Source organism: Panthera pardus, unplaced genomic scaffold (assembly GCF_024362965.1).
Source record: "Panthera pardus isolate Hobbes unplaced genomic scaffold, ASM2436296v1 HiC_scaffold_22, whole genome shotgun sequence".
NCBI lineage: Eukaryota > Metazoa > Chordata > Mammalia > Carnivora > Felidae > Panthera > Panthera pardus.
Genome location: NW_026526788.1, coordinates 51,257,633 through 51,275,195, shown reverse-complemented (window position 1 = coordinate 51,275,195; position 17,563 = coordinate 51,257,633). Strand labels below are relative to the sequence as shown.

The 17,563-nt window shown below is 37.2% G+C and overlaps 1 protein-coding gene across 2 annotated transcripts in view; it reads right to left on the bottom strand.

Moving 5' to 3' along the window:
* Positions 1-1,715: 1,715 nt before the first annotated feature.
* HECTD2 (HECT domain E3 ubiquitin protein ligase 2) overlaps positions 1,716-17,563 on the bottom strand; it is a 78,325-nt gene continuing 62,477 nt past the window's right edge. For both annotated transcript variants that reach the window (XM_019445063.2, XM_019445065.2), the window contains exons 16-21: positions 16,553-16,627; positions 15,376-15,463; positions 15,183-15,289; positions 13,796-13,911; positions 6,031-6,174; positions 1,716-4,206 (exon numbers count right to left, since the gene is read on the bottom strand). In XM_019445063.2, coding sequence (XP_019300608.1) covers positions 4,086-4,206; positions 6,031-6,174; positions 13,796-13,911; positions 15,183-15,289; positions 15,376-15,463; positions 16,553-16,627 — 651 coding nt within the window. In that variant the 3' untranslated portion in view covers positions 1,716-4,085. The remainder of the gene's footprint in view (positions 4,207-6,030; positions 6,175-13,795; positions 13,912-15,182; positions 15,290-15,375; positions 15,464-16,552; positions 16,628-17,563) is intronic.

The window sequence follows — 17,563 nt, the reverse complement described above, 5'->3', positions numbered from 1 at the left end:
AGAGAGAAAAGGGAAGAAATAATATTCAAAGAGGAAATGGCTGAAGAATCTTCTAGAATTGAAAGTTACAAATCCATAGATATAAGAACCATAATGAATTCTAAGTGGGATAAAAAATACACTGCATATATATAAACATCTCAACATTTTAATGCCTCAGAAGCTGTGTTTTTATATATGTGTGTATATATATCTATATATGTCATTGATGTTCAGCAGTGTCATGAGAAAATATTAAAAGTAGAAAAAAGAGATTATCTACCAAGGAATGGCAATTACACCGACAGCTAACTTCATATCAACAATGAAACCCAAAGATAGTAGATTAATATATTAAAAGTCCTAAGAGAAAAAAACCACAAAAAGCATCAACATAAAAATGCATGCTTAATGAATCTTTCATGAATAAAAGTGAAAGAAAGTCATTTTCAGACAAATGAAAAAAGAATTTACTACCAACAAACATTAAAGGAGCTTTTAATAATTGTAACTTAGGAGGAAGAAAATTGATCCCGGAGGTAAGTGTGAGGAACAACAGACAAGGGAATGGTGTGCAAGGGGATTGTAAATACGTGGTTAAATCTAAACAAACTATATAATGTTTTATTTTAGGGACTACAGTAACAGTTAAAAATTTGTATCATGAAAGTCAGGCCTCATACTAGAAGATCTCTGCGATGCATAATCTATACTAATAATAGTCATCATACAAACACATAAATGATCATGGGATAAATTCTGAAGCTGTTTCTAGAATAAGAAATATTCTCTTAACATCATTTTAATGCCTCAGAAGCTCTTTGCGTTCTTTAATCTGTGGTTGGCCCTCATGTCTGATAGACCAAAACCTCCAGAAGGCTTCAGAAGCAGGGGTTTTAAGATGTTACCACATTACCACCATGGTTCCTCTTGCACCACATCATACGGTTTACTATATGCCAGGCACTGTGAGTGCTTTACACACATTAATCCATTTAATCTTCCTACAACCCTATCTACGAGGTAGGTAGGTTTGTTAGCTCCATTTACAAATTATTTTCAAGCAGCAATCGAGGCGTGAGGAGAGTAAGTAACTGGCCCAAGGAAACAAAAGTAGTACATAGTAAACCCCAACCCAGGCGGTCTGGCTCCAAAGCACGACTGGTAAACCTAAAGGATTAACGGCTGTGTGGCCATCTGGGTGAACTGATCTTGTATTTGCTCCTGTGAAAGGCCACCCTGGTCTTTCTCCCACCCAGCTACCTATCTTCTGTTAATCAGTTATCTACCTTCTTCCATTAATCACCCATAATATTCTCCCCTACATTCTCACAATCTCCCCTCTCTTTTCCTTAAGCATAGGAGATGTGGGCAAGGGGGAAATGGCCAAACTAATGGTTTTGGGGAGGAACACATAAGATCTGAAGTTAGCCAATGAAATGCCATACTTAGTTTGTTTCCAGTGGTCTCCATGGCATTTTAACATTCATTTGACAGAATATCTGTGACCATCCAGACACTGGATATACATTGTTTCATACTGAAAATAATGTGAAAGAAGTTGGTTTTATTTGGTGTCAATATTAACACATAGCTTTTGAAGCTGTATGTATTAGCAGTTTTCCTAAGCACTAGTTTAAGAGTGTAGTGAAAAGAATAGTTTGCTTTTATAATGTATTTTCAACTAATGGTTTTAAGGAATTGCCAAATGTTAAAAAATTGAGCTGAAGCCTGACTGATTGTATAACTTTAATATTTGAAAAATTTTCTTCCAGAAATGAACAACTTAATACAATACAGATTTGTACAAAAAAGACAGACCATTAAAAACTTTTGATCATACAGACAAAAATATGATTAAGCAAAGATTTAAAAAGGACAGGACATTTTGTAAATACTGATAAATACTGTGCAATGCTTTAATTTACTGTGGCGGATATAAAAATCAAGAATTCCTTAACAGATTATATTTAAAAAAGCAACTACATGAATTTTCTAGCGATTTAAATTAATGAAATAGAACAGTAGTGATTTTTTTAAAAAAATGAGGTATTATTACACTGTAAACCAAAAACAGAACATAAATAAATAAAGGCAATGTGTAAGTAAGTGATAAATGGTTACAAATTTCAACTTATTAACAACAGACAACAATAGTTTTCCAGTTATTTATGGACTTTGTCATTTAAAAATTTGGCTTGCTTGTGTACTTATTTAAAAGTGACGTAGCTATCGCTATACAAGCACATCGTTAAACATGCAGACCAAGCCAGCACAATTTTCCCGTCTCTACCAAATAAAAACTGTTTACATTTTATTTAAAACACTTAAGTCTGATTTCTTATACATGATTCTTTTGTGCTTACTAGTAAGCAGTAACCTACATTAAACATCTTACGTTCTATTTCAAGCAGAGTAACCGAGAAGCAGTTTTATTTGCATATGGATAAAAAAACAGAGCAAATGAAACAAAACCAACATGCCTTGAACTTTCTTAGGATTTTCCAAGATTTTTAAGAAGAAAAATCCTTGACATAGTATACCCTATGGAAAAGCAGAGTCACTTCCGTCTTAAAGAGAATAGGAAACAAAGTAATTAACTCCTTTTCCTTGAAGATTGGCGAATTGGCTTTCGAACTACAGGAGAATGAGTTAATTCATTCCTCCACCCTAAAAGAATTCTGCTGGTTGGGTGCAGGAAGCAGAGTGATAAGAAAACAGTGTAACTGAGAAAAAATTGGGGGACAGTATTATTTGCCTGTGAACCATATGCTGGTACTAAATGCTGGCTTCATTATTATTGCAAATACATCTTCAGAGTTTTCTGAAGGAAAGCTATTCAAAGTATAATAGAGAAGTCTTGATTCGAAAATATTTGTAACATGCTAATAAAACTGCTTCAGTTGCTGTAAATAAAAAGAAAACCATTTACTGTCTCACTTAAAATGTAGTTTCTTTTTACATGCTGCTTTTTTAAGAAACTCCAAAAAGGGAACTTTTGAATTTACTACATTCAGAATCCAGTGAAATACAAACATTTTGGCCAAAATGTTGAACTTTATTTTTACACCAAGCTATATCATTTTGACACAGATGTTATTATTGTATTCACTTTTGTCAAATATTTTATCCTAGCCTTTAGCAAAAATTAGTGTTTCAGTACAACTGGTGATCAAAAATACTAGAAATAAGCCTTGTATGTCAAAGTATGTATAAAAACAGTTCTTTTCTTTTGTGCTTGTAATTGACTTAATTTATCAACAATTCGTTAGATCTGATTTCCTTTCTAATATTCTGACCCTTAAGAAGAAATGATCATTATACAAATATTACAGAATACTCTAACTAGTTTACTGCCAACGTGCATGCAGACTAACGTTACTTAAAAGAACATAACCTTGAATCCAATGGTCTGAAAATAGTTAACACTCCTGTACAGTCATCTTTATTGATTTGTAAAAGCTGTATACACATCTAAAACCCTGAATTTACTTTGTAAAAATAAATCTTTTAGCAATAAATGGCACTATCAAAATCCCATTATTCTCAGGCTAGTATGTAGTTATTTACATGCTTTTCAGCAACAGTTGAAAAGAATCTTATAGGACCAAAGCCAGTATATCAAAAAACCCTGTAAACTGCATTTATACTGCTGTTTGTTGTTGCCCTCAGGTGTATGAAAATATGGCTACATGCCTTACATGAATGAGAACGTAGCTATGTGCATTGCTACGTGTGCTGGCAGCACGCAATCTGCCACTGGGCTCTGCTACAGGGTCAACGCATGCTTCACTGTGCTTTGCTTTCCCAGTGGAACACCTGTGAGAAGCTACTTACGGAGAATCATAAAGTGCTATAAAAAAGAGGGGCCGGACCCACACCTGTCTCTGCCGTCTGGTCTCTTCCTTACTCGAGCGATTTCTGTGTTTTTAGAAAATCGTGCCTCCCCCATTGAACATACTTCATACTCGATTTAAAAAAAAAAATCAGTATTTTAAAGTTGGTGAGCTTTGTCAAGGTGTTGTGAGACAGAGACATGAAAAGGTTAAAGGCACAATAAGAGGGAAGTGAATGCTACATATAAAATATATTTCAAGTCTTCTAGGTTACTCAAGTCCAAAACCTTCTGAATTTGAAATTCCAATGATCAATTTCTGCTTCAGGTCCTTTTTGCTCTTGTACGGGGGAAGGCAAAGTTGATTGAAGCAGGTGTGGGCCACAGGCAACCTAGGGGAAAAAATGTATTTTAAAGATACTAAGCCTCAAAATACATACAGGATAGCTGCTAAACTACTTTCAAACAGGGCAATTCAAATCTATTTCACTATGGTAGGAGGCGGCTCATCAATGCCTTCGCTGAACAGATACTTACGGAGGACTACTACGTATCGGCACCAGTCTAGACACTGAGGCAGCCTCTGAAGACAAGGCAGTCAATGTCCCTGTGCTCCTGGGAAACTTTCATCCTAGAGGCATTATGTTTGGAGTCAGACTGATGCTGTCTCCCCGACTACTGGCCGTGGGACCTTGTTCCAGTAGCTTCATGTCTCCAAATCTTAGTGTCCTTGCCACCATGACAGGGTAAGCCATCCAAGTGGGTTGTTTAAAAGATTTAAACAGGCAGGATGGTAGACAATATAACTGTTACTATAATTTCAGTCTTGACCGTCAAAAAGTAATAAAAAGATCACTCCTGGATACTTGATATCTGCACTCTCCATGCCGATGCCCTCAACGCAGCACCCCCCCCTTCAAACCCCCCCCCCATCCTCTCCTCCGTGACACTGTGTATCTATCTTCACCCTAGAGGCTATGGATTTCTTAGGCCCTTCCTTCAGTCTTTATGAACTTCACAGCATCACAAAGGTGGTCAGAGAAGTCCGTGAACAAAAATAGGGAATGTACCAGGGAAAAGGAGAACATTTTAAAAGAAGTTTATACTATTAGAAACTAAACTTTGACAGCCCTCTGTACTGAAAGACTTAAAACTGTTATAGTCAGTTTGCATTTATTAGAAACTAAACTTTGACAGCCCTCTGTACTGAAAGACTTAAAATTGTTATAGTCAGTTTGCATTTACTGAGTGCTTGGTCTATGATAAGCATTGTGCCAAGTGCTTTTATATGCAGTGTTTAAGACTCAAAGCGATCTAAAAAACAGATTTTTGTTATCCTCAATTTACCGATGAGGAAAACTAAATATGGGAATATACGAGTTAAGTAATCTGTTCCAGGTTGTAGAGCCGGTGAAGTCACACACCCGAAAATCAAATTCAGATCAGTCTGACTTTACACCAATGTTGTTACCATGTAAAAATTTAACATTCTTATTTAACAAAAACCTAGTGGGTCTACGACAGTGATGTATACATCTTTGACGGTCACTTATATTTAATCTTTGTGAATGTCTTACAGCAAATCCTAGAGTTGTGGAAGATTCATGCCTAAGCCATGGGAACTCATAAAATAATCCCTGAAATAATAATAGGAAAAGTTTAGATGTAATGTCACCTTTGTATTAAATTACGTAACTCAGATTACCTTTTTTTTTTTTTTTTTTTTTTTAACTTTGAGAAAGAGAGAAAGCGAGCTGGGGAGGGCAGAGAAGGGGAGAAAGAATCCCAAGCAGTCAGCACAGAGCCCAATGCAGGGCTTGAACTCATGAAACATGAGATCATGATCTGAGCTGAAATCAAGAGTTGGACGCTTAACTGACTGAGCCACCCAGGCACCCCTCACCTTAATATTTTTTAATTAAAAAAACCTTTAAATAAAAATGAACATTACACAATATTCTACTAAAAGCCAGCTAGATTTTAAAAGGGACTACAAAGCAGTTGACTTAGCATTGTAAAAAAGGCAATAGGTTATCATTGGCAAGTCTCAAAAATTAACAGAAACTTTAAAGCACACTCTCTCATTTCAGGCTTGTTTTTACTCCCAAGATTTTTCTATGAAAATGACTTCAGATTGAAAGACTCCTCTAAGTCCAAGCATATTATTATTAGCAAAACTTACAGATTAAAAATAAAATTACAATCTGGAAAGTTACCAGTTAGTAGAAGTTTCATTCTTTGAGATTTTAAAGTTCAAGTCAGCCATTCCTCCTACAGGCACTCTGTCACTTCCTGTAGTAAAATGTAGCAACTTCTTCTGAAGATCAAGAGGAAATCCAAGCACAACATCCCAAAAATATCTAAAGAACACCAAAGGAAATTTATATAAAATGTCTTGTCAGAAATCCTGCAGGTCAGAGTAAAGTAACATAAAGTAAGCTCTGAGGATAAAAATTCCCTTAAACATACATTAATACTCCTTAATGTGAGATTGACAAATGACAAGCCTCTATGTATGACTTATTTCTAACATTATTATAAAAGTAACATTTTTATAAAATTATAAAAGTAGTCCAACAGGGTATAGTACAAAAGCCATTTCTCTATTATATAACTTACAATTCTTATTTCTTCAGTACAGTGCTATTAAAATTCTACTTATAAGTATAGCATCCCTAAAATTCTAGAACCAAAGTCATTTTTTAAAATTTAAAATCTATCCTTTTATTTATTTTTTAATTTTTTTAAATTTTATTTTTTTAATTTACATCCAAATTAGTTAGCATGTAGTGCAACAATGATTTCAGGAGTACATTCCTTAATGCCCGTTACCCATTTAGCCCATCCCCCCTCCCACAACCCCTCCAGTAACCCTGTGTTTGTTCTCCATATTTAAGAGTCTCTTATATTTTGTCCCCCTTCCTGCTTTTATATTATTTTTCCTTCCATTCCCTTAAGTTCATCTTTTTTATATCTTAAATTCCACATATCAATGAAGTCATATGATATTTGTCTTTCTCTAATTTCGCTTAGCATAATACCCTCTAGTTTCATCCACATAGTTGCAAATGGCAAGATTTCATTCCTTCTGATTGCCGAGTAATACTCCATTGTGTGTGTGTGCGTGTGCGTGTGCGTGTGCGTGTGTGTATACTACTTCTTCTTTATCCATTCATCCATGAATGGACATTTGGGCTCTTTCCATACTTTGGATACTGTTGATAGTGCTGCTATAAACATTGGCGTGCAGGTGTCCCTTTGGAACAGCACATCTGTATCCCTTGGATAAATACCTGGTAGTGCAATTGCTGCGTTGTAGGGTAGTTCTATTTTTAATTTTTTGAGGAACCTCCATACTGTTTTCCAGAGTGGCTGCACCCACTTGCATTCCCACCCACAATGCAAGAGATCCTCTTTCTCTGCATCCTTGCCAACATCTGTTGCTGCCTGAGTTGTTAATGTTAGCCATTCTGACAGGTGTAAGGTGGTATCTCCTTGTGGTTTTGATTTATATTTCGCTGATGATGAGTGAGTGATGTTGAGCATTTTTCATGTGTTGGTTGGCCATCTGGATATCTTCTTTGGAGAAGTGTCTATTCATGTCTTTTTCCCATTTCTTCACTGGATTATTTGTTTTTCAGGTGTTGAGTTTGATAAGTTCTTTATAGATTTTGGATACTAACCCTTTGTCTGATATGTCGTTTGCAAATATCTTCTCCCATTCTGTCAGTTGCCTTTTAGTTTTGCTGTTTCCTTCGCTGTGCAGAAGCTTTTTATTTTGGTGAGGTCCCAACAGTTCATTTTTACTTTGGTTTCCCTTATCTCCAGAGACATGTTGAGTAAGAAGTTGCTGCAGGCAAGATCAAAGAGGTTTTTGCCTGCTTTCTCCTCGAGGATTTTGATGGCTTCCTGTCTTACATTGAGGTCTTTCATCCATTTTGAGCTTATTTTTCTGAATGGTGTAAGAAAGTGGTCCAGGTTCATTTTTCTGCATGTCGCTGTCCAGTTTTCCCAGCACCACTTGCTGAAGAGACTCTTTATTCCAGTGGATATTCTTTCCGGCTTTGTCAAAAATTAGTTGGCCGTACGTGTATGGTCCATTTCTGGGTTCTCTATTCTGTTCCATTGATCTGAATGTCTGTTTTTGTGCCAGAACCATATTGTCTTGATGATTACAACTTTGTAATACAGCTTGAAGTCCAGGATTGTGATGCCTCCAGCTTTGGGGGTCTTTTCTGGCTCCATACAAATTTTAGGATTGTTTGTTCTAGCTCTGTGAAGAATGCTGCTGGTGTTATTTTGATAGGGATTGCATTGAATATGTAGATTGCTTTGGGTAGCATTGACATTTTAACAATATTTGTTTTTCCTATCCAGGAGCATGGAATGTTTTTTCCCTTTTTTTTGTGTCTTCTTCAATTTCTTTCATAAGTTTTCTATAGTTTTCAGCGTATAGATTTTTCACCTCTTTGGTTAGATTTATTCCTAGGTATTTTATGTTTTGTGGTGCAATTGTAAATAGGATCGATTCCTTGATTTCTCTTTCTGTTGCTTCATTGTTGGTGTATAGGAATGCAACAGATTTCTGTGCATTGATTTTATATCCTGCAACTTTGCTGAATTCATGAATCAGTTCTAGCAGTTTTTTGGTAGAATCTTTTGATTGGTAGAGTATCATGTCATCTGAAGAGTGAAAGTTTGACCTCCTCCTGGCCTATTTGGATGCCTTTTATTTCTTTGTGTTATCTGATTGCTGAGGCTAAGACTTCCAATACTATGTTGAATAACAGTGGCGAGAATGGACATCCCCGTCTTGTTCCTGACCTTAGGGGGAAAGCTCTCAGTTTTTCCCCATTGAGGATGATATTAGTGTTGGGTCTTTCATACATGGCTTTTATGATCTTGAGGTATGATCCTTCTATCCCTACTTTCTTGAGGATTTTTAGCAAGAAAGGATGTTGTATTTTGTCAAATGCTTTCTCTGCATTTATTGAGAGGATCAGATGGTTCTCGTCCTTTCTTTTATTGATGTGATGAATCACATTGATTGTTTTGCAGATATTGAACCAGCCCTGCATCCCAGGTATAAATCCCAGTTGGTCATGGTGAATAATTTTTTAAAATGTATTGTTGGATCCAGTTGGCTAGTATCTTGTTGAGGATTTTTGCATCCATGTTCATCAGGGAAATTGGTCTATAGTTCTCCTTTTTAGTGGGTCTCTGTCTGCTTTTGGAATCAAGGTAATGCTGGCTTCATAGAAAGAATTTGGAAGTTTTCCTCCCATTTCTATTTTTTAGAACAGCTTCAAGAGAATTGGTGTTAACTCTCTCTTAAATGTTTGGTAGAATTCCCCTGGAAAGCCATCTGGCCCCAGACTCTTATTTTTTGGGAGATTTTGATTACTAATTCAATTTCTTTACTGGTTATGGGTCTGTTCAAATTTTCTATGTCTTCCTACTTCAGTTTTGGTAGTGTATATGTTTCTAGGAATTTGTCCATTTCTTCCAGATTGCCCATTTTATTGGTGTATAATTGCTCATAATATTCTCTTATTATTGTTTTTATTTCTGCTGTGTTGGTTGTGATCTCTCTTCTTTCATTCCTGATTTTATTTATTTGGGTCCTTTCCTTTTTCTTTTTGATCAAACAGGCTAGTGGTTTATCAATTTTGTTAATTCTTTCAAAGAACCAGCTTCTGGTTTCATTGATCTGTTCTACTATTTTTTTTTTGGTTTTGATAGCATTAATTTCTGCTCTAATTTTTATTATTTCTTGTCTTGGGCTGGTTTTGGGTTTTATTTGCTGTTCTCAATTCTTTAAGGCATAAGGTTAGGTTGTGTATCTGAGATATTTTTTCCTTCTTTAGGAAGGTCTGGATTGCTATATACTTCCCTCTTATGATGGCCTTTCCTGCATCCCAGAGGTTTTGGTTTGTGGTGTTACCATTTTCATTGGCTTCCATGAACTTTTTAATTTCCTCTTTAACTTCTTGGTTAGCCCATTCATTCTTTAGGGGGATGTTCTTTAGTCTCCAAGTATTTGTTACCTTTCCAAATTTTTTCTTGTGGTTGATTTAGAGTTTCATAGCGTTGTGATCTGAAAATATGCACGGCATGATCTCGATCTTTTTGTACTTGTTGACGGCTGTTTTGTGTCCCGGTATGTGGTCTATTCTGGAGAAATTTCCACGTGCACTGGAGAAGAATGTATATTCCGCTGCTTTAGGATAAAATGCTCTGAATATATCTGTTAAGTCCATCTGGTCCAGTGTGTCATTCAAAGCCATTGTTACCTTGTTGATTTTTGATTAGATGATCTGTCTATTGCTGTGAGTGGAGGGTTGAAGTCCCCTACTATTATGGTATTACTACAATGAGTTTCTTTATGTTTGTGATTAATTGATTTATATATTTGGGTGCTTCCACATGTGGCACATAAATATTTACATTGTTAGGTCTTCTTGGTGGATAGACCCCCTTAATTATGATATAATGCCCTTCTTCATCTCTTGATACAGTCTTCAACTTTAAAGTCTAGATTGTTGGGGCGCCTGGGTGGCTCAATCGGTTGGGCGTCTGACTTCGGCTCAGGTCATGATCTCACGGTCTGTGGGTTCAAGCCCCGCGTCGGGCTCTGTGCTGACAGCTCAGAGCCTGGAGCCTGTTTCAGATTCTGTGTCTCCCTCTTTCTCTGACCCTCCCCTGTTCATGCTCTCTCTCTCTCTCTCTGTCTCAAAACTAAATAAATGTTAAAAAAAAAAAAATTAAAAAAAAAAAGTCTAGATTGTTGGATATAAGTATGGCTTTTCCATCTTTCTTTTGCTGATCATTAGCATGATAGATAGTTCTCCATCCCCTTACTTTCAATCTGAAGGTGTCTTTAGGTCTAAAGTGGGTCTCTTGTAAACAGCTTATAGATGGATCTTGTTTTCTTATCCATTCTATTACCCTGTGTCTTTTGATTGGAGCATTTAGTCCATTGATGTTTAGAGTTAGTACTGAAAGATATGAATTTATTGCCATTATGTCGCTTGTAGAGCTGGAGTTTCTGGTGGTGTTCTCTGGTCCTTTCCAGTCTTTGTTGCTTTTGGTCTTTATTCATTGTTTTTTATTTTTATTTTTTCATCTTTTCTCCCCTCAGAGAGTCCCCCTTAAAATTTCTTGCAGGGCTGGTTTAGTGGTCACGAACTCCTTTAATTTTTGTTTGTCTGGGAAACTTTTTATCTCTCCTATTTTGAATGACAGCCTTGCTGGATAAAGAATTCTTGGCTGCATATTTTTCTGATTCAGCACATTGAATATATCCTGCCACTCCTTTCTGGCTTGCACATAACCCTTCTACCCCTATTTCTCTCTCTTCCTCTTCTAGGACCCCTATGATTCTGATGTTGTTCCTTTTTAATGAGTCACTGATTTCTCTAATTCTTAAATCATGCTATGTTGCCTTAATCTCCCTCTTTTTTTCTGCTTCATTATTCTCCATAAGTTTGTCCTCTGTATCACTGATTCTCTGTTCTGCCTCATCCGTCCTTGCCACTGTGGCCTCCATTCGAGATTGCAGCTCAGTTATACCATTTTTTATTTCATCCTGACTAGCTTTTACTTCTTTTATCTCTGCATAAAGGGATTCTAATCTATTTTCGACTCCAGCTAGTATTCTTATTATTGTGATTCTAAATTCTGGTTCAGACACCTTTCTTGTATCTGTGTTGTTTAAGTCCCTGGCTGTTGTTTCTTCCTGCTCTTTCTTTGGGGGTGAATTCCTTCGTTTCATCATTTTGAAGGGAGAAAAGGAATTAATGAGGTAGAAAAATTAAAATAAAAAATTGAAATTAAAACAATATTAAAATTAAAAAATTAAAAACAAGCACACACACACACACACACACACAAAATCAAATAAATGATGCTAGATCCTAGGTGTGTTTTGGTCTGGGTGTTCAAAGTGGCTTGATAGACTAGAGAAAAAAGGGGGGAAAAAAGAAAAATTGTTTGAATATTTGAAAAAAATGAATACACTGAAGTAGACTAAAATGAAATGATTGCAGTAAAATAGAATTTGAAAAAATTTACACAAAAGTAAAAAATACAGTAGAAAAAAATTAAAGAAAAATATGTTTAATAAAAATTGAAAATAGAAATGAATTTTCTCTCTGTATTCAAGAAAAAGAAGAGAAACAAAAAAGAGAAAAAAGAAAAAAAACAAAGAAAATTGGATAGACTGGCTAACAGACTGAAATACGACTTAAATCACTTCATTTTCCACTAGAAGTCAAACTATGAAGTGCTTTATAGTCCATAAACTAAGCAGCAGTGAGACATGTTCTTGAAGAGCAAGGTTGGCCCAGTTGGGTGTGGCTTAGTGTAATGGTTCTGTTCTCCACTAGATGGCACTGCTTAGCTTACTGGGGTGGATTGTTATGGCGCTTGTAGGTGTGTATACACCGGAGTGGTGAAAATTACGTCACCCAGCTACCCAGTCTCTACTATTGGAACTCTGTTCTCCCCAATCAGCAACTGTGCACCTGTCCTTTGTCCTCGGCTTCCGTCCACTCCCTGCTTTTACACAGTCCATGACCAAGCCGCAGGCAGCACATCCCTCCTGAGTTTTGTCTCAGATGTGGCTGTTTTTCCTGGCCCCTTTCATCTGAGGGACTGTGGCTTTGACCCGTTCAGCCCCTATGTGGAGGGTCTCACCGAGCAATGGCCAGGTGCTGGCCGCACCCAGGAGCGCTTGCAGGACCGTGCTGCTGCAGATGCCCAGAGACTGTGACCAGGTGCCAGCCCGCCCCAGAAAAAGTTTGCGAAATAGCGTAGCAGCAGCATTTCAAGGATTATGAGAAATCACAACACACATCTGGCACCAGGCTTCACCCTTAATGACCTTGTTCCAGCACCAGTGAATGTGGCTGTTCTCTGGGGTCTGCTGGGACCAGATGGCCTCACATCCTCTAACTAATGTCCTTCCAGCAGTGGAAATGGTTATCCCCGTGTGGCCTGAGAACCGCCCAGACCCCACTCTGCTCCTGGGGATTCGCCCTTCCCAACAGAGCACCTCCAGGTATCAGCTGTGGAGTTTCAGACTCTGTGCTCCCTGTTTTTTATAGTCTTAATGGAATTTAAACTTTCTCCTTTCTCCTTTCTCCCTTTTTAGTTCAGTCCCTGTGGCTGTTTCCAATTTTCCACTTTCTCTCCAGCTGCTTTCAGCGGGGGGTACTTTTCCCATATTCTCTCCCATGGTCTCCACCCTCTCTCTGCATGCAAAAGCAGCTCCCTGTCCTCCGCGGCTTCTCTTTCCCCAAGTTCATCTCTCTGTGCCATGTACCTGCTGAATTCTGTGGTTCAGGCTGTGCAGATTGTTGTGTTAATCCTCAGATCAGTTTTCTAGGTGTGAAGGATGGTTTAATGTTGGTCTGGCTGTATTTCATGGATGTGAGACACACAAAAAACCTCCATGCTGTTCTGCCATCTTGGCTCCTCCCCAAAGTCTTTTTTTTTTTTTTAAGTAAAGTCTCTAGGGGGTGCCTGGGTGGCTCAGTAGGCTAAGCATCCTACTCTTGATTTCAGCTTAGGTCATGGTCTCATTGTTTGTGAGTTCAAGCCCCAAGTTGGGCTCTGTGCTGACAGCTTGGAGCCTGCTTAGGATTCTTTCTCTCTCTCTCTCTCTCTCTGCCCCTCCCCTGTGCTCACTCATGCTCTCTCTCTCCCTCTCTCTCAAAATAAATAAATAAACTTAAAAAAAGAGTAAATTTTCTATAGTTTTATAGAAACTTACTTAGATCACTTTCTCCCAAGTGGATTGCTAAGTGATTTCATATTTAATAGTCTCACCTTACTTTCTAAAGATAAAATAAGGTAGGGTGGGACTCTACAATATTTGAGCTAACTTAACTTGATTCAAAGACTGTGAATTTGACAAATAAGTCACATTCTCTTTCATTCCCTCTCTGCAATCTCACTTTCAGAAGGAAATGAGCTCACCGTATAGTTAAGTCTGTTTTCGCATAGCCATCATACTGAGTGCTTCTCTGCAGAGCGTGCATATCCAGCTCAGGACTTCCACAGACCAGAATTTCAACCTCTTCTGGACGAAGCAGCTGCCGACAGTCATTTCCCCAAAATAATAATAAAAAGTGATGATTAAAAAAGTGAAATTGGAACTATCTTCCCTGAATCAAATTACAAAACATGTCTTCTAGTAAATCAAGCCATTTTTGTTAAGGAAAAATCTCCGTTTTTATTTTTCTACCGAGGTTAAGATATTTTTGCTTCTGAAAGTTTATAAATCTTGTCAAACTATTAGGCTCTCCCTTTTGCAAATAGTAATTAGCTGTTTGCCAGAAAAACAAGCAGATGACTAAGCATGAATCCAAATTACAATTCTCCCCCCACAGCCTGCTTGAAACTCTGAGTTACTCCAGCCTCCTCCCGATACCCCACGCACCTTCTAGGTGCATGCAGAATTTGGGTACTTGGGTTACAGTCTGTCTCATGTCGCCTACTTGTTTTTTCACCCATATAAGTTGTCTCCCACCTAAAGAGATTAAAACTTAAGAATAGAGACCATGCTATGCCATTTCATTTTTATTTTCCCTCCTTCCACCCCCACAACTACCAGTGCATCACAGCCAAAATCCACTTAGAACTCAATAAAGTGCTCCATTTTCAAAGGTGTTTTTAACAACAAGTATGTGACAAAGGTTACTCTAAAACAAGCTCTTTTCTATAAAAATAACTCAAATGGAAGACCTTACTCCAAACCCTCATAATAAAACCGAGGGGAGATACAAGTGGCATGACGGAGTGCACCCTACGTAGCTTGGGTGGAGAGCAGTGCTTCTTTAGAAAGCTATGCTTTTATCTTAGGATATTTCCGACACAGTGTTCTATATAGCAGCTGACCCATATTCACATAGCTAAGGCAAGCCAAACCAACGAGAGTTCATCATGATTCTGAAGACAAACTATTTCCTATGGGTAAATGATAACTCCGAGCTGCAGCCAGAAACAGTTTCAATATGTTCCTTAATCAGAAGTTGTGGCTTTCGCCCGGGAGCTTATGTGTTGACTCCGTTAAGACCTTGAGCCTATGGGATCTCTTCATCTACTCTTGAGGAAAATTCTTAAAGCCCCAAAAGAGACAGTATAAGACACAGCACAAGGAAAGAAAAATAGAGTTGACTGGCCTTTTTTCCTATTAGAGAATTAAGGCTGAAATGAGAAAACTCTTTATTTCTAGCTCTACCTTTAAAAAGTAGAAATTATTTTCTATTTTAGAAGCTTATCTATTAAAATACTTAAGGAGTTATTTGTCAATATTATAGTATTACAAAACCTAATTAAAAGCCTAAGTTAGTTTTAAACTCACCATCAGGGCATTTGAAGCACACACACTATGAAATCCATAATAAAATGCAGCAAACTGCTTATAGATGGATTTGTTGAGAAGAAAGTCAACATAAAGCTGTACATATTCTGGAAAGCAATTTTACATCTGTTAAACAGTAAAAGTAAATGGTAAACATTGATGCATTTTAATTAAGAAATGGTGTCTAACTTACCTTTCCTATTTTGATTGGTAACTGGAATTTTATCACCACCTGGCTTTAAATTATAGGACTTAATTATTCCAAATTCTTCTTGAAAAACCTGATGGGAGATTCCAACACACGATATTTATTGCTATGGTTAATTTAATAGTAGGATTCAGTGAACTGGTCTGTGACATTTAAGAACAGTTTTCTTCCTGGTTTTAAATATAGAAACTACAGGGACAAATCCTCTCTGTTGAATACAGTTAAACACCTAACAGCTGTTCATAAACTTGTGTGGCCATTTAGATAATACACAGGTCTTTGGAGCTTTTGGAGCTATGTGGATTACTCTGATTTCCATCTCCCAATTATTGTTAGGGGAATGGAAATGAGACCATTTTGGTCTGAACCATTAGTTCCTGCTTCTAACTTTTTTCTTGTAAATGTTTAGTCATTTTTGAGAGGTGGTGACCGGGGTGGGGGGGGGGGGGATGAGAGGGGAAGGGGCAGAGAGAGAGGGACAGAGGATCTCAAGCGGGCTCTGTGCTAACAGCAGCAACAGCAAGACTAATGTGGGGCTTGAACTCACAAACCGTGACATCATGACCCAAGACGAAGTTAGATGCTCAACTAATTGAGCCACCCAAGTGCCCCATGCTCCTATCTTCTTGTATGAAGCTAAAATAGAGGCTTATTTTTATTTTTGTTTGAGAGAAAGAGAGAGCATGCGTGCACAAGACAGGGAGGGGCAACGAGAGAGGGAGAGAGAGAATCTCAAGCAGGCTCTGCACCACCAGCCCAGAGCCCGACCTCATGAACCATGAGGTCATGACCTGACCCGAAACCAAGAGCTGGACGCTTAACTAACAGGGTCACCCAGGCTTCCCGTTTGTTTCTTTTAGTTTTTATTAGGAGAGGCTTATTTTTAGAAGCTGAAAACTGTGAAAAAGTAACTGAGTCAAGGAAATATGACAGTTGCCTAGCAGAGTCATAGGAATTTCTTTAGGCACTCTCTTGACTGCTCATCTACAAGTGTCTACTTCACTGTCTCTGCTTTATTGAGTTAAGATCCTTTATGACAAGGAATGGTGTGTACTGATTAATCCTTGTTCATCTTTTCTAATGATAGGTGTTAAATAACAAATGGCATTTTTTCATATATGAAATACATGGTTAACAGAAAGCTATTTGCCTTTAATAGTACCTGGAATGTTGAATAGAAATCTTCTTCAACATTGCCTTCATATGATAGGAGTTCACTTAACCCATGGGCCAACTCCTGTAGAAAGAAATCTGTTACCCGTGTTTTTAAATCAAATAACGTTACCTAAAATAGTTAAGCACGTCTACTTCAGTTAACTTACATGTGAGATAGAGTCGATACACTCCAATTTTAAACTAAAGGTAATATTTGGGATATATTTTCCAGGGAATGAAATGTTTGTTAGTGATTTCTATGACATAAAAGGCTTGGAAAAACTCACTAGAAAAAGTCATATAAGAGGAAAACATCCAGTTGAAATGATGGAGGCATGACTCTGGGATCTGTTCTTAGGTAGCAAGAGTGCAGTTTCCATAGTAAATCACTGCTTTCTGCAACATTACTACTTACGAATTTGTAGTATTTAAAAAATCTGCTGTATTAGGATACATCTTTTAAGCATAAATACACACATTTCATATATGTTAAGTGGTTCCTACATTTGTTACAGTGCTCTCCTCTCCCCCCCAAAAAGTGAGAACAGTGGAAGAAATAGTTTCCTCTAACTCATGTTATCCATGAACAAATATTTACAAACAGAAAAATTAATGCATTATTAAAAAAATTTTCACGTTTTATGAAAAATATTATAGTTTAATTTATTTTAAATTATTAGAAGAAAAGGTAAACAACAGAATAGTTAGATTTTACATACATAATACATTTTCCATTCCATTAAAGTCAGAAAATTTTATACAAATCTAGGCTGGCACAGATTTGGTATGCTTGTCATCCTTCAATTATTAATAAAAATTATGGATGCTGAAAATTATAATTGGGAGTTTGAAATTTGTAAGAACTCCAGGGACTAGTAGGTGAACCCAAGGGAAAGGACTTCTCATCTTTCAGAGGTGAAACTTTTAATGACAAAGTTAATAGGTCATGAAGTTATATATTCAGATCTGTTTTATTTAGGACTACAGGCCCTTTATTTCCAGACTTTGTAGTCTCAAA